Genomic DNA, 21,326 nt, shown 5'->3' with positions numbered 1-21,326 from the left:
AAACTTAAACTACCGATGTTTGTGCTAATCACTTTTACTTTTGTGAGACCACAACAGACTACTTTACTTCCATAACCGAATAGTCTATTTCCATTAAACGTTAGGGGGATCCGTTCTTACACAGCCCTCATACTTGATTTTATTATCTACTGAGTCTGTTAAGGTGTCTTAGTCACAAAATGTGGTTCTTTGCCTACCGCAAAGCTCTCTGGCGTGGTTACACAAATGAGGGGTGTCTTAAACGTTAGCTTTTGTTTTAATTACAAGTACATCTTAAACTGCTTATAATAATATTCCCTCCTCGGGCGTATCAAAACATTGTTAAAAGGGGTGCATATCAACTTAGTTTGAAAAAAGAGTGACAAGTATGAACCTTACAACATATCTGTAGTACAAAAAAGACTAATATATTTATAAGCAGCCGGCTGTGCATCTGCAGAGAAGAACTGCGCCTGACGGGGGAAGTTTCCAAATCACCACAACAATGACATTGGATCAGCCCAAAGTTCTCTGAATGTGGGACTACAGCTTCAAATTAAGAAGTACTGGTTAAGCCTTTTAGTTGGGTAGAAGAATGGCTGCTAGATACGATAGAGCTATAACTGTCTTTTCTCCAGATGGGCATCTTTTTCAGGTGGAATATGCACAGGAAGCTGTGAAGAAAGGTTCTACGGCTGTGAGTCAAACCATTTTCCTGTTTGAGTGGCATTTTAAGTAGTGACTTTTGTTTTAAGTCGATTGTTGAATGATTTGAGGGTTGTGAGAGAATAGGAATCTTAAATCAAGTTGGTTAATAGTGTATGGAGTGCGGATGGTAAATTGTTCGTGCTTATATTCTTCCACTAAGCCTGTATTTTCTTTTAACATTTTTAATAAAGAAGTAAAGGCAAGGGCTCGGATACGTGAAGTAAATGTAGGAGAATATAGGAGTCATGATGTAAAACTGTGTGTATTTTCGACATGGGGCGAGTGGCGTATAAAGGATATTGTATTTTGTAGTACTCAAACCAAATGTTGTAGCCCCCTCTTACTAAAAATTGTACCCAGTCAGAAATGTTGCCCTATACATCTGGTGAAAGCGGTTATTACTCTCAACTGTTTAACTCAGTACTCATTAAAAATAGTGTTTGATGTTCACTTCTAACCTATAATCATTTTTATATAACTGAATGTAGTAAACAATGGTTGTGTGAGTTCTTATGTGGCATTGAATAAGAAAGTTGTAAGTTTCCAAGTGATTGGAAGAAAGTACTCCGGTGAGTAAGCACCCTAGTCTGTTTAGCCAAGTATTGATTAAAATAAGAGGTTGAAAGTTTCATAGCCCTTGAGCCAACTACATTTACTAGCATCTTTGTGTTTGAATATGGAGGTTTTTATTTTGTCTTTAAACATTTGCAGCATAAACTGTACTTCACATGTGAAATGTTGTACTAGCTATTCTGTAAATTTGTGGGTTTTTTTTTTAATCCTACATCTTTTTGTGTTGAACACACAGGCTTTTTATTTGTAGTAATTTTGCCATGGGTCAGTATATCATCCCAGGAAGTAAATTATAAGTAAACTACACCCATCCATCCATTTTTATAATCCACTTGACCTGGTAGAGAAGGATGAGCAAGGCAAGCTTCACTATCTGTAGTTTATTCTGTAGTATTTTTAGGCAAGCCAAGGGAGAGCCCCCCCCCCCCCAACAGCCCACTTTTTCCTCTGAAAAATCATTTTGCATCCATCCTTGAAAAGGTATTTACTCGTTTGCTTGCTACAGTATATTGACTATGCTGCTCACTGCACCTTGCAACCTTGATTTCTTCCACTGCAGGATGTCCATTCTGCCAAGAACTGTTCAGTGACACACACCAGTCGTGTGTGTCTAGTCTGGATTACAACATGGATCATGCAAATTTCAGCTGACACTGTGCTCTTTGCTGCTTACTATACTGTCTGCACCATTAGCTGTCCTCACTCTGCCAAGGACTGTTTTGTGGTGCCACATGCACTATTCCTGTGTGGGTTACGTAATATTTCAACATGCTCGGGGGGGGCCTTTTCCCCATAGGACCATACCTGTCCTTGCACTTACTGTAAGAGATACTTAGGTTTCTTCTTTAGAAGGTGTGTAAATATTTAAGCTGCCTTCACTCTACATTAAGAAGTAGTGGGTGTAATCTGTGGTGTTGCTAAATTGTCAAGCTCCTCACTCTGTTATGGTGACTGACCAGCTGCCCTGCAGCGGAATCCAGTTTCTTTTTTTCTGTATATTTAGTTCTGTCTTTTTAGTCAGTGCCCAAAATCTGTAACGGTGGGTGTGGGAATATGAACATGTATTGATCAGTAAATTGAGAACTTCATCCAAGGACTCCTTTCAGCTCTACAGTCCATTATAACACCTGCCCTGTAGTACAATGCTTATGTGCTAATCTGCTGGTCAGTTTTGCATTCCCTTTGCCATTGTTTGTGAACAAGAGTTTTTTTGAAGACTATCGTGATCCAATTTGGAGGTGCTGTTTTTCCATAACATTTACTGCACACACTGCTCAGTTTGTAAGATTGGTCCAGTGCAACTTGGAGACCATTGTCACTTGAGGCTAAGAAAACGGTATAATCTGCAAACAACAAAGATGCAGCCTTCTCTTGTTAGACTTGGATACTTTGTAGACCTTCTCTGCTCCTTGATAAAATATCAAAAATCACAAATAAGAATGGTGGGAAGACGCATCTTTGGCATAGTCCTGTGCCCCTTTTCACTATATTTGACTTGAGGCAAGAATGCAGTCAACAGCTTTCATTTTAAAATACAGAAGCCAGTAACCATGCAGCAGCCTTAGAGCATTGTTCTGTGGCAGTACTTTCACAATTTGTTCTGGGGTACTTGGTCATAAACCTTATGTAGACAGTGCTAGCAAACTCGTGACCCTCTCTAATATCTGTATAAAGACAGAGTTACTTCACTGTACTGTAGTCAGGTTGGAATATGTGAAAAAAAGTAAATAAGTTGACAGTCTACGACTGACTGATTAAAAATGTTTTACAGTTCTGGCTCGGACACAGGAATGCATTACTGCCAGTTGCATGCCTCCATGTGTCTACATTATTTATTAGGTGAGCATTAAAGTTTCTCAATACAAGTGTAGATTGAATGGCTGTCTATTAAACTTTGCACCTACCGTGTCTAAGGAGCCAAGATGTTGGAAAGGAGACTGTTTGTTTGTTTGTTTGTTTGTTTGTTTGTTTGTTTGTTTGTTTGTTTGTTTGTTTGTTTGTTTGTTTGTTTGTTTGTTTGTTTGTTTGTTTGTTTGTTTGTTTGTTTAATAGCTGAGCCTCAAGATTCAGGAAGAATTATGAAAAGTCCATCTTACCAGTGGAATAAGGGATAATTTGTTTTCCAGTGAACAGTGCCACAGAAAAAAGGTAAAAGTAGTAAATAGTTACATGGATAAAGTTAGTCAGCATTGTGGTGGAAGGCACATCAGGAAGAGGATTAAAGAAGAATAGTTTTCAGTGGTGGGACTGTTACAGCAACTGTTGAAAAAGTGTGATGAAAACCATGTAAAAAAAAAGGTAATATCCACAGAAGGGGAAGAGACAAAAAGTCTGTCTTGACATCAGGATAGCAGTGGAGCAAACAAAATATAATGCACGGATGATTGATGTGTATCATTTGGCATAATGGTTAAGATCTTCACCTCCCATGCACAAGGTACAAGATTTGATTCTGACCTCCGACCAATGCCTGTTTGGAGTTTGCATGTTCTCCTTGTGTCTCCATGGGGTTTCTCCCATGTCTGAAAAAACATGCTGTGTGTTTGCATCTCAAACTCACCAATGAATGGAGTTGTGGGCAGCAGCACAGACTCTACATGGTGCCCTATAGGGTAAAGAGTTGTACAGACCAGCCATGTTGGGCATCAACTGCAGTGCACAGTATCCTCAATATAAGAGAGCACAGATCACAGACTGCGCTCTGTGGCAGGGCTAGCCACTCAATGGTGTAAAATAGGTCTTTAGGTGATTCGGTCATGTTGACTAATGTCGCCAAAATGGGCATCATGGGTAGTTACCGGTGGTAAGTGGGTTGAGGACCTGGCCTACTCTGATATACGCCAGGGACCCTTGCTAAAGGTAGGAGGGGTATGTGTGCCCCTGTTAGCCCGGTGTGTGCCCACCATAAAGCCCAACAGCCCTGGGTCAATAAGCTAGTGGCTGGTCAGTGTCTAGTTGCCCAGCCTGGGTTACGTGGGATAGCTCTGTTGAGCGAAAGCTGGACATAAAACCATCCAACCTAAAAATACTGTTTTCTTGCACATGCACTGAGAATTGCTATGCTTAATTTAGGTTCACTGACAGGACACAGCTTGGAAGTGGATGACATGATGATACAGAGGAGGCTGGACATCCTATGTATCCAAGAGACTAGATGGAAGGGCAGTGCAGCAAGCCACTTGGCTTGGGATCAAGACTCTACTACTCGGGAGGAGGACTGGCTAGAAATGATGTAGGAATTGTAGTGAGAGAGAAGCTTCAGAAGGCAGTGAGGGATATCATCAGAATTAATGACAGACTCATGGCAACCAGATTCCAGTGTAATGGTAGAGCAGTATTCATAAACTCGGCTTATGCTGCACAGCAGAATTGTGATAGTGAGGAAAAGTGTATTCAGGCAGCAGTTGCAGGACCTACTAGAGAAAGTAGGATAACATGAATTGGTGTTGATAATGGATGACTTGAATGCACATATCTGATCAGACAGACAGAACAGGATATGAGGACTGCCTGGGTCCACAAGGGTGGGGCAACCAAAATGAAGGAGAAGCCATTCTAGACTTCTTTCTGGCAAATGGCTTGATAGTAGCAAACACATAGTTCAGAAAGAGAGACAGTCACAAGATCACATACAAGAGTAGCCAACATGCAACTCGGGTTGACTTCCTCCTAGTAAGGAAAAGGCACTGGGGTAGATCCATGATTGCAAGGTCATCCCTAGTGAAACAGTTGGCCCACAGCATAAACCACCAATTGCCACAGTCAGCTGCAAGCAGTGGTCAGAGAAGGCTCCAAGGTCAACAGGGACCAGGCTGAAGACCTGGAAGTTGACTGGAAAGAAACCGTTCAAGGAATTACTCGGGGCACTAGCACCCCAAGAAGAGGAGGAAATAGGTGGAGTTAAACAAGAATGACAGTGCTTAAAACAGCATGTGTTAGGACTACAGAAAATATGTATGGTGTGGCCAAGCCAGGTATGGAAATAAGGTACATAAGGAAAGCTGGTGGTGGAATGCAGAAGTCTAGGAAGTCATCAAAAGAAAGGAGTGCAGGGAGAAGTGGGAAGAAGCTAAGAAAGAAGTTGCGATAGCAAAGAACAAGGCATCGGAGGCACTCCTACCAACTTCTGGAAAGTGACTCAGTAAGTGGCACAAAGAAACTATATCCGGTTGCAAGGCAGAGACAGTAAGATAAAGAAGATAGTCAGACACCCTTCATAAGGGATGCCAGCAACAACCTGCTCACCAGTCCACAGGACATTAGTGGCAGATGGAAGGAGTATTTCTTGCAGCTTCTGAATGAAAAAAAACTCCACAGAAGCTGTACTGACCCAGAAAAAGCCTATAATGACAGAAGAAGAGGAGCCCACCCCAGAAGAAGTAAGAACAGCAGTAAGGAAAATGAAGTCAGGGAAAGCAGCAGGCTCGGATTAAGTTACAGCAGGTATGATAAAGATGTTGGGTGAGATAGGGGAGAAATGGCTCCTCAGGGTACTGATAGCAGTGTGGAGAGAGAGAGAGGTGTATCCCAGATGACTGGAAAATAAGCATACTTGTGCCAGTGTACAAGAACAAAGGGGACATCCACAACTGTGGGCAGTACTGAGGCATCAGACTCCTATCACATTGCATGAAAGTTCTGGAGAGAGAAAAAAAGATGCCTGATCTCCTTGTGTTCTGACTGCTTCTCAAACATTTTGGAAATATAGAGTATATTGTAGTGCATTTATTAAAACTGTATTTGCCTTAATATTGCTACAACTCAAGTGCTCTAGGTTGCACTGCATCTGAATTAAGTGTGTTTTAGCTGCTATTCTGTATATATAGACTTCTCTGTATATGTAGACTAGCTACTTATTCTACTTTATTGCCTCTTAAATCTTTTTTCATTTGTGCACTTGCCTTGCTTCATTTAAAACGTTTTAAATCGCTAATTTTATAGAGTTTTAATTGCATTTACTGTTTAGGGCTACACACTGTTAGCCTTTTCTGTGTTTATTTACTGTATTATTGCATTGTTTAGCCTGTTTTAACCCCCCCCCAAAAAAAAAAAAAAACAAGAAAAATACTATCTTGTTTGCTCGTTTCCTGCCTTTCCTAGCTAGTGTAGTCCAGATCCCAGGCTTTGCTCATTTCAGGACTTTTATTTTCTGTGTTCAGAGCTATCCAGACCTTGCTGTGGTAGAGGGGAAGTCATACTGGTTACCAGTGGGAGTGGTGAGCATTGTACTGCTAATACTAGAGGAATGGATTCCAGCTTTGAAATTGTAATTTTATTAGCCTTTTTGGGCTGATTTCTATCCATTTCAACTTTCTGGCTTAAAAACGTGTGTGTTTGCGCATTTTCCACATCATGCAGCACCGCGGGGCTACAATTAAACTATTCCAGGTGCCAGAAAGTCTGCTCTTCAAATTTTCCCTTAGAACTAGCTGGTTTCTCAGTAGTAGCAGTAAAATCTGAACCCCTGTGACTAGCACTTGCACTAGGAAGCCTTAAACTGATACAAGCAGTCAACTCTCCTTGTCAATAAGGAGAAATTGACCGTAGGCACTAAACAGCCTATAATTGCAAAGTACCTTGCAAAGTTGAGGGAAAACAGCTCTTGTACTTTTCAAAAAAAAAAAAAGCACCTAAACAGGCATGTCCAAGGGTCAGCTTCCGGTGATTTCTCCTGTCCACTTGGTGAATCTGGGCATACTGGGGGAAATGCAGCAACTGCCTCATGAAAACAGACAACCCTCTCCTCCTACCACCCAACACTACAACCTGCAAGAGATGCACTTACATACCCAAACTGGAAGCAAAGCTCTCTCTCCAGGCAAGATTGTGCTAGACAGTCAAGAGGAGAAGGTTAACACCTGCAGTACACCTCAAGCAACACATAACCTTTCAAAACCCACACCTTCAACACCCACACGTAGCAACACTAAACCCACATATGTGGAGGTCCTTAACATTAACCTGCCCAAGCAACAAGGATCTCTGAAGCTGAAATGCAAAAAACACCAGTCACAACCAAAGTGACACACAGTTCTCAACACCAGTGTGCCACCCAACAACAGCCCCTAAGGCAAGACAACGTACCCAACACTTTAGTCACAGGTGACTCTGTAGTCAGGCACACTGATGTCCCACTCACCAGGCTGAACAAAGAGAAAGTTACAGTCAGTTGCCTGTCTGGTGCCAGGATCCGCCACATAACCTATGCACTCAAGTCACTCCACAACAAGTACAAATACGACTCTGTCATTGTCCATGTTGGAGTGAATGACTTGAGACATACCTACCTGGACTACATGAAAAGAGACATGGAAGAGCTCTCGGATCATGTGGCCCAGGCAGGTATGACCTTAGCCCCGAGTAGCATCCTGCCTTCGCCCAGAATGATACCACAATATAAGGACAAAATGATTGACTTCAACAATTGGCTAAGCTTCTGGTGTCATACAAAGGGGGTCCAGTATCTATCTGCCTGGGAAGATATGATCGACAAACCACAATGCTTTGCCAGAGATGGTCTGCACCTGCTACCCCTGGGATTCAGGTTACTGGCTAAAGCTCTTGCCCCCCGTAGTACCTTTTTTAGGCAAGGTTCAAAGGACAAAACCACCACCGTAACCGATACTAGCATCCAAATCTGAAGGTAATGCTACTCACTGCTAGAAGTCTAAACCTCAAAATGCAGTCTCTTGAGGCACTCCTAAAAATGGAGGACATCGATATCTGTGCAGTAACGGAGACCTGGTTCAAGGCTCCAGAGAGCACCCCTGCAATACCAGGCTACAACTCTTATCACACTTTTCGGCCACCAAACCAAGACCGAAACACTAAAGGTGGAGGAGTGTCCATATTCACTATGGCTATTCACACCTCCAGGCTAGTTGCCCAACACAATGCATCTGAAATTCTCCAGGTGCAACTAAAACTAGGTAAGACTACAATCCAAATTGTAGCTTGCTACAGATCCCCCACCATGCCCCAAGATTATCACTACACCTTTCTAAACATACTGGAAAATATTAAGATACAACCAAACACCCTAATACTGGGTGGTTTCAACTACCCTGCCATTAACTGGGAAAACTACTCTGGTACCAACACCTTTTCCCAACGGTTCTTGGAATTCATAAATTCCAATGCCCTGGATCAACTAATCCATTGTCCCACCAGGGGCTCCAATATCCTAGACCTGGTCATTACCAACATGGGAGATGCTCCACACCAGTGGTCACCCCCTCATTGGTCAGGTCTGACCATAAGCAAATCACCCTTGACATCCACATCCCACCCCCAGTAGGGAAACCTCCATAAAAAAACTTCTCCAAAGCCAACTTTATGCTACTCAAGTCAGACGTGACAAATTTCATGACACCCATACAGGCAGGATCTGAAAGTCTGACTGAATCCTACACTAAGGTACTGTACGAGCACATCCACTCTTGCATAAATCATGCCATCCCAAATAGAACCAAGAAGTTCTCCTCCAAAAAAAGGAAGCCAATCTGGTGGTCTCCTGCCATAAACAAACTTTACAACAAAAGGAAGAAACTGTTGCAGAAAAGAGGAAAATCCCAGGATGCAAAAAACTCCCTTACCAGCCTCCGTAAGAAGCTGAGATCCCTCATAAAATCCTCCAAAGCTAGTTACGAAAATAAAATTGCCAAAGATTCCAAAGACAACCACAGTGCATTCTATAGTTATGTCAAGAATCTAAATGTCAATGCTCAGATCTGCTCTGAGTTGCAACAGAATGGCATTAAATATACTGATCCCAAGGATATTGCCAATATCCTGGCAGATTGATTTAGTGCCAACTTCATCCCCTAAAGGGCCCATCTCAATACCAAAAGATTGCCAAATTCCGGCAATCACTGCCACACAGGTAGAAACTGCACTCTTCAAAGCTAAGAATACAGCATGCATGGGACCAGATGACATCCTGGGCTGTGTACTACATGAATCACAAAATTAACTGGCAACCTCACCCAAGCGTCATGTTTAATCATTGCTTCACCTCAGGCTTCGTGCCCACTTAAGTGGCGCACAGCTACAGTTATCCCACTCCACAAGGGCGGATCCACCTTGGATCCCGGGACCTACCGTCCCATCAGTCTGACGAGCCTGATCTGCAAGGGCATGGAATGCATTATCATGGAACTTTATAAACAAAGACATTGGCAACCTTCAAACACTGGACCCCACCCAGTTTGGGTTCGTGAAGGGACGATCTTGTCTCCTGAACCTGACTGACTTCTTTGAATCAGTCTCCAGTGATGTGGATGAGGGTAAGGCAGTCCACACAGCCTGTCTGGACCTCGCCAAGGCCTTCAACACCATTTCCCACTCTGGAATCATAGATAAACTTACTAAGCTGGGCATAAATCCCTACGTCACTTGATGGGTTGCCAACTTGCTTACTGACAGAACCCAGACTGTAAAAGTAGCCAATTCCAAATCCAGCTCCAGACAAGTGGAGTACCTCGGTTCAGTCCTGGGACCGCTCTTGTTGGGCATCTACTGAGGTACAGGCCAACACTAAGGGACTCTGGCTAACAAAGTTCGCAGATGACTGCAAACTGGAAGCTATTATTGAATCCCCAAATGATGTAGATATTCTACGAAAGGGCCTTACAGAAACAGATGCTTGGTGCCAGAGCCATGGGCTCAAGCTTAATGACAAGAAATGTTTAGTTATCCCCTTTGGGGAAAATCATGTACACATGAATTACCACATAGGTTGCAGTACACTAAACACCTACAGGGTGATGAGAGACTTTGGGACATAGGTGGACAGTGGTCTCAACTTTGATAACATAACCACATCACCATAACAGTCAGGAAATCCTTCTGTGTGGCACACCTCATCACTAAGGGCTTTTCATCCAGAAAAAAGGAGGTCATTGTCCCACTGTACTCATCCCTCATTAGACCCATTAAGAGTACAGTGCCCCATTTGGTATGTACCTCACAAGATATCTGCAAAAGCTGGAAAGGCCGCAGAAATACCTCCCTTTAAGAATCACAGACCTAAAGCAGATGCCCTATGCTGATTGTCTAAAAAAAAAAGATGCCCTATGCTGATAGTCTTAAAAAAAAAAACCCCCCCAAAAAACTCCAGCTATACCCTGGCATATCGTCTACTCTGAGGCGATCTCTGCTTAACATGCAAGGCCATGGCAAACCGTGAGCTGTTGGACATGCTCCACTTAAAGAAATCCCAATCCCTCGGAGCCACACACTCCAGGGATCGAAACCTTCTCATCACAATGAACAAAACATGATGGAGGGATAGGTTCCTGACCCAGAGACTCCCCATACTCTGGAATAGACTGCCCATACATGTCAAGCAGAGCGCCTCTTTGGCCCTCTTCAGAAGGAACTTTGACAATTGGATGGGAGATAGGAAATTCACCCCAGGGATCATGTCTGTCACCCTGGTAGACAGAGGTCCAGGGAAGTAAATATTGTGGGAAGAAATATCCAGGGAATTGTTATGGCTAGGCTTGTATAGGACCTAGGGCCAATAGCCTAGTACCAACCTATGATAAATGGATATGTGGAGTAGTAGAATGTAAGATGGCAGATGATCAGTTTGGATTCAGATCAGGATGCAGCACAATTGACTTAATATTTACAGTAAGACATATACTTGAGAAGAAGTTAGAGATGAGGATAGAGCCCAACTGGGCATTCCTGGACTTGGCAAAAGCATACAACAAGATCCCAAGAAAGCTGATCTGGCCAGTACTGCAGTGGTTTGAAGTCCCAGAAACACTGGTAGAATTAGTGCAGGCTATGTACAAGGACCCAATGACTCCAGTGCAAACAGTGTTTGGCCTCACAGAGGGGTTCCTAGTGGGAGTGGGTGTACACCAGGGTTCAGCTCCGAGTCCACTGCTCTTCATTCTGGTGATGGACTACATTAGCAAACAGGACAGAGGGGACAAATCAACAAAGTTACTATATGCAGACGATGTAGCATTACAGGCAAACTCTGAGCTAGAACTTCAGCAAAGGATATGAGAATGGAATGCAAAACTGGAAGCACATGGTATGAAACTAAGCAGAGATAAGACGGTGGTAATGGCAGCAAACTGGGGAAATCAGAAGAAGTTTAGACTAGAGATAGAAGGGAAGATAGTGGAACAGGTAAACTGCTTCAAGTACCTAGGAGGGGTGGTTGAGGAGAAGGGAATTCTGAATGGAGGTCAAAGCTAGAATCAGAGGGGCTGCAGCCAGCTGCCATAGAGTGTCAGGTGTAGTCTATGACAAAAAATGTCAAAGAAACTGAAAAGTAAGGTGTATAAGACAGTGGTGCCACCATTACTACTGTATGGTACAGAAACCTGGGCATTAAAGTCAGAATAGTTGAAGAAGCTAGAGGTGATGGAAATGAAGTGCTTGATAAGTGTGGTAGGATGCACACCGTGGGACAAACGAAATGAGCAAGGATACGAAGCACTGAATTCACAGAGAGGGTGCTGGAAGACTTGGCTTGGACACTCTGCTGAGGACTCAACTCTATAGCTGTGCCAATGTTGAGTCTTATTAGGGACTCTGAAGGGAGACGGAGAGAGAAATCCCGACCCCAGACTGTGTGTGTTCCCTGTGTGTTCTTAAAGGAAGTTGTGCTTGATGCAGAGTTCCATCTGGAAATGCTGTTTGTGTCTATTTTTATTCCAACTGAACGTCCCTCTCAAGTGTCAGTGGTGAGTATTCAGGTTCTTTGATTACTGGCCCAGAGCGGGAACATCTCACTTAGAATGAGTATTTCTTATCCCATCTGACTTGCTAATGTACAGTAAATCCATCAGTATTAGGTCGGAGGATGCTTTGTATGCTAGACACAGGTCACCTATTAGCAGTCTATAGGATAACGAGTTACAGTGATAGGGCTTTGAGTCGCTCCATGTAAGACATGTTGTTCCACTTAGAAAATGGGGGATAACTCTAGACTTGGCTAACCAGCTTACTGCAGGGTGTACAAATAATGTAACATTTTGTTAGTGCAGAAGTTTGAGCAGCTGTTTGGTTGAAATTTGACTTTTCTGAGATATTTAAGTTTTGCTTTTTAATACTTTCATCCACTGCTTCTTGGCAATTTATGGGCTCTGCTGAGCTGTGTAGAAAAAAAAAAGTGCTTTGGGCAAGGTATGCTTCACAGTTCTAGGGTATGGGGTTTAGTCCAAATCTCTTCATACTGTCTGTGTGGAGTTGTTATATAGTTTCTCAGTGTTTGCATGGATTTTGTCTGTGACCTACGTTTTCCTTCAGCATCCCAAATACATGCTGTTTAATTCATTGTGCTGACTGTCCATATATTTTCCATTTACCATTGTCTTTGTAGGCCTGATCATCACTGAAAAGGACTTGAGGACCAGTTCACTTACCCAGTTAATTTAATATAAGTGAATACAATTTAAAAAATGAAACTGGGAAAAGGCTCAACCACCCGAGTGTGCCATCTGGCCAGTTGGTATAGAGGTCCTTTTCCTTCTTTTGACTATGACATGCATGCTTTGGGAATGACTCTGGAGTGCTGAAGAAATGGTCATGGTAATATGAATCAGGATTTGGGAGAGACTGTTCCTCTCGCATAGTTTTGGACTGGATTATTTGGCACTCATTTTAATTCCTTGGAAGTTTGAGTACTACAGGCTTCCCAGTTAAGTTCACTTGAGTTTGGTGCAGCTCATTGTATGTCATGTTTTGGTGAGGGAAGATGTGCAATTCCTCACTGTCCTCTTCCATTTGATGATGTGCTTTGGTAGGTGTATGACCTGCGTATTGTCTTCTTTTTAATATAGTAGTGGCACCCTACCTTAAGAAATGAGAAATAAGTATAATTTTTAATGGTAGAATTAGGATGATTTGAGGACATCTATAATCCCAAACACTTGGATCCTAGCAGCCAAGATTAGCAAGGTTAAGGACTAGATATAGGCTTACAAAACTTTTCTGGGGTTGATATCTAACCGTATATGCACAGTTTTTCCCCATTCATTTTGCACATTTCTCAGTCAGTACAGACTTCTTAGTTTTTCTTTTGTATCTTATTTCTTTTTTTTCCCCTTTACTTTCAGACTAACCTTGTCCATACACCTTGCCTTCATAAGAGTATATGTTGTGCTTTAATTTTGGTGTGTTTTTTATTTAATTTTGTTAGCCGGTTGGATGGGATAGATCAGATGACCCTTATCAGTAATGACCAGGGCCAAAAAGGCAATGATATCTTGTAATTAAATACCTTATATATGTTGGAAAATTTGAAAAATAAAAGAAAATATGACTAAAAAATACCAGAGAGTACAGTTGTGTTTTACAGAGCAAAAAGGTCTGATGTAACATCCCCTTTTAGTTGGTGTGAATGACCTAAGACATACGTCTCTGGACTATATGAAGAGAGGCATGGTTGTTCCAGGCAGGTATGTCTCTAGCCTTGAGCAGCAAAAAAATGGTTGATTTCAACAGTTGGCTCAGTTTTGGTGTCATTCAACAGGGATCCAGTTCCTGTCAACCTGGGAAGCCATGGTCGACAAGCCTTACTACTTTGCCAGAGATTGCTTGCACCTGATACCTCTAGGCTTTTGGCTGCTGACAAAGACTCTTGCCACCCTCCATAGTGCCTTCTTTAGGCAACATCTCAAACAACATAGGCAACATCTCAAACAACATTACCAACATGAAGTTAACCAACTGGAACAAAGTAAGGGTCATGCTGCTAAATGCTAGGAGCTTAAACCAAAAATGCACTCCCTAAAAGCACCACTTCTATCACTAGAAGATGTAGATGTCTGTGCAGTCACAGAAATTTGGTTCAAGGCTTCAGAGAGTACCTCAGCCATGTAAGGCTACAATTCCTTTCATACCTTTAGACCACAAAATGAACGTGTGAAAGCCAAAGGAGGTGGTGGTTCAATCTATATTAGAGGTAAATGGTGACTATGCCAAAGCTTACACTAAAGTCTTGTACAATCATGTGCATAAAGTGTATAAACTCTGCCGTACCAGAAAGAATCAAAGCCTGAGGCCCAAGTGAAAACAAGCTGCCATGGCAGACATTTAGCATCAACAAACTTTACAAGAAACACAAAAAGCTGCTGTCCAGGAAAAAAAGGCAAGGTCCCAACAATGGAAAGGCACCCGCCTTGGCCTCAACAGGCAAATAAGACAACTTGTCAAATCCTTCAAAGGCTCCTTTGACAGAAAATTGGCAAATACAACCAAGGATAACCATAAGGCCTTTTACAGCTATGTACTTAACATAAAGGGTAGGAACCAAGCATGTGCAGAACTAATGGCCAGTGATCTCACACACACTGACCCCACAGAGATAGCAAACCTGCTAGCAGTCAGGCTTGGCAAAAATGTCACTCCCTTATCTCCTCCTAACTTACAGTAAACCTTCCCCCACTTGATATATTTGAAGAGCAGGTCCTCAAAGCCTTGTCCAAGCCAAAACACCGCCTGTATGGGACCAGACGACATCCCAGACTGTCTTCTAAACAGGCTAAAACATAATCACATAATCTTGCATCACCACTAAATACCCTTTTCAGTCATAGCCTAACGACAGGCTTTGTTCCTGTGGAATGGAGAACCAGCTACAGTTATTCCCCTCCACAAAGGTAGCCTAGCAACAGACCCAGGGAATTACAGACCCATAAGCCTTACCAGCCTCATCTGTAAAGCCATGAAACATATTATTATGGACCTAATTAAATAGACATAGGTGACCTCCAAATCCTGGATCCTACCCAATTCAGCTTCGCGAAGAGTAGATCCTGCCTGTTAAATCTGGTGGATTTCTTTGAAAATATGACCAAAGCCGTAGACGAGGGCAAATCTGTGCACACAGCATACTTTGACCTGGCAAAGGCTTTCGACACAATCCCTTATTCAGGCATTACCAGAAAAACTTGGAAAACTGAATGTAAATTACCTTGTTGTAAGATGGGTTGCCAACTGGCTCACAAACTGGACACACACTGTCAAAGTGGGGGACACCACTTCATCTACCAGTGGGGTGCCACAGGGGTCAGTACTAGACCCCCTACTATTTGGTATATACTTTTCAGAAGTTCAGGTCTGAACTAAGGTGTTGTGACCATTCATTTTGCACAGTTCTCAATCAGTACAGACTTCAGTTTTTCTTTTGTGTCTAATTTCTTTTTTCCTTTGTTTACGTTCACACTGCCTTTGTCCTTACACCATGCTTATTGAATGAGTATGTGTTGTGCATCAGTTTGGTGTGTTTTATTTAATACTGTTAACCAGTTAGATGGAATATATCAAATGAGCCTTTTCAGTCATGTTTCCTTTGTGTGATTCATTTGAAACTTGGTAGGTGGACTAACTACAAAGTGATCCCTTTCACTCAAGACCTAACTAAAATACAAGAGCTTTATCAATGCAAGGAAAGGAGTAATCTACGAAGAGCAAACTGCATTCAGATAAAAAAAACAAGTCCCAACAACACATTTAAGAGACAGACATCGGGCACACCTCTGAAATATTAACTTTGGTATGACCATAATAAATAATGCATATGCACTTTCACATTGATGTGCTTCTTCAGATGTATAAATAAACAGCAGAAACCACAGTCAAATCCAAGATCTCGCATGACAGAGTTAAACCAGTTGGAACTTTTTGTCTTTTTCCCTTTAACACTGAAGCTGTATTAAAACAGCCATTCAATCCTAGAGATTTCATGGCATTCAGTCTGTCCAGCTCAACTCAGCACATTCAGTTAATTGCCACCTTTTAAATTCACTGTAAAGGACAGCAACAGGATTCTCTTATTAAATGCTCAACTTCTCTGTCCTCTGTCCTTTCTCCCCATTTACAGTTCCTGCTATGAATAAACAACAATACAACATTTAAAATATTTTAAATCAACTGTTTCTCTCCACTAGAACAGTACCTTTACTGTACTGTGGTGGTTTCACTTTCAAGAAACTTTTATCCCACTCTGGAAAAGCTTGCCGCAGTCTCCAATTCATTGATGTCATCAAGGTCAATGAATACAGGTAGTTTTCAGGCCAATTCCCTCCCCAAACTGATATCACCACAACCTTCCTAAAATCCACCCATGCTGTGATTTCACACCTCCCTGGTCCTTCCCCTACCCATACAGAAAGTAAAGGCTAGAACAAGGAAACGGTACACAAGTCAAATCTCCTGCTGTGAGATGTCAATCACAGCAGGTAATGGCTGAAATTACCCGTAGCACTTTGACAGCTAGAGAAGTTAGGTGTGAAGGGGGATGGAAGATGAGTTGTAGTACAATTCAGGCTTCACAAAAGACTGCAATTTACTCATTCTATAAAGAAGAAGCAGTACAAAGCACTTTGAAAGTCTATCATGTGGCCTTTGCGCTGTTTGCATTTTAAGTAGTCCCAGAAAGGCATGAAATGTTCTGAATGAAAGACCGCAATGTATGTATGCAAAATCAATGCAGTGACAGGAGTTTTAGGAAGAAAGAGGCCTGTGTGATGTATTTTTTTACAGACAAGCACTGCATTGTGGGATACATAGAGGCAGACTAAACAATAAGGATCACTTCAAGATGCTAGATCCCATGTGGTCAGACTCAGAAATTATGCATAAGAATATATAAAAACCTGTAAATAGTCCAAGAGTGGTGTTAAGAGTGGTGTTAAAATGTAGGAAACTCCAAACCATGATGAAATAAACATGTTTTTTGAGTCTGTGGGTGCGGTTCTCCTTTTAATCATCTTTAAATGTATGGTTTTACAAGTGAATTTAAGAGGTTGTGATTTATTGACTTTTACTGAATATGCTTTATTTATGTTTCTGAAAAAGGGCACTAGTGTGAAAACACTTGTGTATTATTTATTTTTGCATATAAAATTGTATTTTAGAACTTTGCCTGTGGTATAAGTCAGAAACGTGTTGGAGTTTTATTAATGCTTGTACTATTATTAAGTGAATATCTATTTCATAGTGTAGTTGCTAGGATCAATGAAGTAGATATGTTACTTTCCTTGAACTGAAAACTTTTAACCACAAGATATGTGCAAGAAAAGGTTTGCAATGAGGTGATAGTAATTTGAAGCTCTTCCTAGAAAACCAGACAGTATAGAAAGTGCCCTGCTGCTTACATGAATGAAGAAATTAAATTGAAAAGAAATATGTTTTGCTTTTTAAATATCCTTTTCATTATTGTTAATTTCTTATGTTGATATATTTTAAGTATAATAATAAGGTGTAGACGTTTGCTTTATTAATTTTTGTGCTACTGGCTTTAGGTTTACTAACTAACCTATATTGATGTATTATATACTTCTGTCTTGCTCACCCATCTTTTAACCCCACTACTGATGAAAGATAATTTCTATCTTGTATTCTTGGTTATTTGGAGATGTTTTTTCACATCACAATTTCATAACATTTTCTTAAGCATACATGTTGAGGTTCTTCACTCTCTAATTTGGCATTGCAACATTTTTTATTCCCTACTTTGAATAGTTTTTTATCCTTGCACAAAGTCTAGCCATCTTTTTTGATTAAGTAGAAAGGTGAGTGGGCTGGTTCTTGGGGGTGGGGGATCTTTTCAGCCCCAGCTTTGGCCAAAAGGCAGTTACAAGTAGTTAGTGAGAATTATAACGGTTAGCAGTATTCCTGAAATCTTTACAGTTATTACGCTAAAATATGTTTTAACTTCAAGGAATAAAACCTGTTTTTAAGTACAGGTTTTACAGTTATATTCATAATTAAATGTGTTCACAGAAGAGAAACATAGAAAGCAATGTGAGGAAAAGGCAGTAGTCGGTGTGAGTAGAAGGGTAGAAAAGATGTTAGTATTTAACTTTAAAAGCATTTGTATTGGGTGCTTTGGAATTGATAATGAAATGACTATCCTAAAAAGTGGTATACAGGGAAAGTTTTTAATGTCTGCTAGAAAAGCTTTTTGAAATTTCATATAGTACCGGAGGTGAAAATTGGGGGGGGGGTATAAAGTTGTATGAAACTGATGTGCATGTTGTGAATGGTAATGAGAGGTATTTTTTGTGAGTAACTGGGTAGCAATCAATGTTTACTGAAAAAAGGAAAGGTAGAATCTTTTGTTACTGGAAAAGTGATGGAAGTTGAGCTCAGTGTGTATAGAAATCTGCAAAGTTAATGAATAGTTGCATTTTTGTCATGCAAGGAGGAATTGTGGGGATTTTCTTGAGTGTTTTTTGGAATACTGTATATGTATTCCAGTTTAGGAAGGGAATTTATCTTTTTTTCTATGATTAGTAGCCTTATCCAGTTCAGAGTTATGTGGGAGTTGGAGGCTGTCACAGCACTTGTTGGGTACATTGCAGAGAATCAGATTCCTAATGGAACATTAGTCTACGTAGTTCTCACACACAGAATTGCATGCAGACCTGTGGGAAATTTGGAGGATTGTAATGGTAAGAAATTTGAGAACCCAGTGAAAACCTTTGTGAACACAGAGTACACATGTAGACTACAGAAGGCACACCATCCAAGAAGTGAACTTTGGAAACAAGCACTATGCAGCAATAATACTAACCACCACACAGCTACTGTGCTATAAAGACATATTTTTGTCCATTTGTTTTTCAAGTTTTCAAATAGTGTATAACTTCAAATCTGTTCACTGTCTGCCTGAGTGCTGGTGGTTGGTAAGCAGTGTTTCGTACATTATATGCAGATAAGTATTCTTAGCATTGGAAAGTGAAAAGAACTTGAAACGGTTTCAGCGGATTATCCCTGAGAGAAGTTAAAAGTAACCTGAAATTTGTTTTCTTTGCCTCCACAACAAAAAAACATCGTAAACTTCTTTCCTTACTAGTAACTTTGGCTTGGGCCATCACTGTAATGCATTTCATTAGTTGCACATCAGTACATCGCTGAAATTCCTTTACTTTTTTTTTGTGGTATTACCAAACATTGTAGCAGTTCTTGTGTTTGAAGAAAAGTGCTGTAGTCAACATATGTGCTATATGTAGTTCTGTGCCTTGTCTGTATTCCTTTTTCAGATCATACCTTATATTAGTAACATCTTTACAATCTTGGAGGTGGTCTGTGCTAGGACTTTTATTGAACATTATTTGCAAGGGTGTGTGGTCTGTTTGCAACTGAACTTGCATTTTCTGTTGCTAACAGTTTATTCATCTGATCATATCCCTTTTTCATACCTGTATGTGTTGTTTACCCATAGTCTGTTGGTGTGGTCTCCAGTAGGCTTACCTTTCTTACATTTAAACATCTACATGCAATATAACTGCTTATTTACATCACATTATTTAATGTCCGAGCAGCTGTAATTAGTTTTTGAGAATGTCAGTACTGTTCTTGTTGTAATTTTCATTTTAATTCCCAAGCAACATCTTTCTCTTACAGCTCTCTTGGAAATATCTCAGACATATTAGAAGCATACTTTGCAGGTTGTTGCATCATTCCTGCACATTTCTTTAATACCCGTTTGTTTTCTGGTATTAACATTAATTTTTTTCTAGATCAGATTTCAGATTCTGTCATAATTAGAATATTTTCAATAAATTTCACACTTCTTTTTTTTTAATTTGTGTTATTCAGCTTGGAATTGTGCTGTCTTAATTTGTTTACTATCTGTATTGGTCTGTTGTTAAGGTGTTTCAATGCCTTCAAACTTGCTTGGTTAGCTTTTCATTGGAGCACCTCAGGTGCTGATAATATATCAAATGGGAGTTTAAAGAATCTGTGCCTGCCTAATAAAATATTAAAAGTATACATACTAACTGTTTGTATACAGTTTGAAACTTGCTTTGTCTACCTTTTATTTTATAAAATCTTGGCATGTGGCATTTTTGAGACCACCTCAACTATAATGGCTTATATTCCCTCTTATTCACCATATTTGGATCAGTGCAGAGTATCTATTAACAACAGTGACCATACTTTTCACCAACTCCTCTTTTTTTTTTTTTTTTTTTTTTTGTCTGTATTTACTTCTTGATGTCGCAAGCTTTCTATTCTGTTTGGCTCTTTTTCTACTTCTTTTTCTTTCTACTATGTTACAACACTAATGATGTATACCCTTAGAAAGGTATCAGGTTTTATCTGTGGCCAGTATCCTCCTGGCAGGTTTCTCGCACCTTTTTATCCTGTACTGCATGACCTGGCTAACTTGTTTTTATTACCATGATTTTGCACAGTACATGAGATGTCTCTGTGACTGTGAATTATTTTGTGCACATGTAGTTCTTGCTTTTACACTCTAGCTTAAGCCATGTGACACAAAATATTATGAAAATTGACTTCAGGTGCAATGATTTGAAAAGAATACTAAGCTCTCTTACTAAGCTGTCAGCAGTACTGACCTAATGATGTCCTGCAGTGGCCCGAATGCATTAACACTATGTGCACAATTCTCTTGAGTACTTTCCAGACCCAGTGCTTAAAGGAGAACTGCACTCACAGACAAAAAAAATGTGTATTTCATCATGGTTTGGTGTTACCTACATTTTAACACCAGTCTGGGACTATTTACAGTTTTTTTTAATTATTTTGTACATAATTTCCGAGTCTGACCACATGGGGTCTGGCATCTTGAAGTAATTCTGATTGTTTAGTCTGCCTCCAGGTATCCCACAATGTAGTGCTCATCTGTAAAAAGTTACATCATGCAGGCCTCTTTCTTCCTAAAGCTCCTGTCACTGCATTGATTTTACATGCATACACTGCTGTCTTTGTCAGTTAGTTTTAAGTAACATTTCATGCCGTTCAATTACTACTTAAAACGCAAACAGTACAAATGCCACCAAACAGACTTTCAACGTGCTTTTTTACTGCTGTGTCTTTTTAAATGGCTAAAGGTTTTTGTGAAGCCTGAATTGTACTAATTTGACTCCTCTCCCATCCCCCTTCACACCTAACTCCCCTAGCTGTCACGTGCTATGGGTAATTTTGAGCTGTTACCTGCTGTGTTTAACAGCTCACAGCAGGAGACTTGACTCGTGTACTGTTTCCTTGTTCTAGCTTTTACTTTCTGTATGGGTAGGGGAAAGACCAGGGAGCTCTGACATAATAGCATGGGTGGGTTTTTA

General features: G+C 40.7%; 1 protein-coding gene across 1 annotated transcript in view; it reads left to right on the top strand.

The window, feature by feature from the left end:
- Positions 1-548: 548 nt before the first annotated feature.
- LOC122797056 (proteasome subunit alpha type-7-like) overlaps positions 549-21,326 on the top strand; it is a 691,044-nt gene continuing 670,266 nt past the window's right edge. The window contains exon 1 of the mRNA XM_044065832.1: positions 549-676. Within this exon, the coding sequence (XP_043921767.1) occupies positions 575-676 (102 nt within the window). The 5' untranslated portion in view covers positions 549-574. The remainder of the gene's footprint in view (positions 677-21,326) is intronic.

The sequence above is a fragment of the Protopterus annectens genome, chromosome 3.part0 (assembly GCF_019279795.1).
Source record: "Protopterus annectens isolate FY-2018-M chromosome 3.part0, PAN1.0, whole genome shotgun sequence".
Taxonomy (NCBI): domain Eukaryota; kingdom Metazoa; phylum Chordata; order Ceratodontiformes; family Protopteridae; genus Protopterus; species Protopterus annectens.
This window is presented reverse-complemented; position numbering and strand designations above follow the sequence as displayed.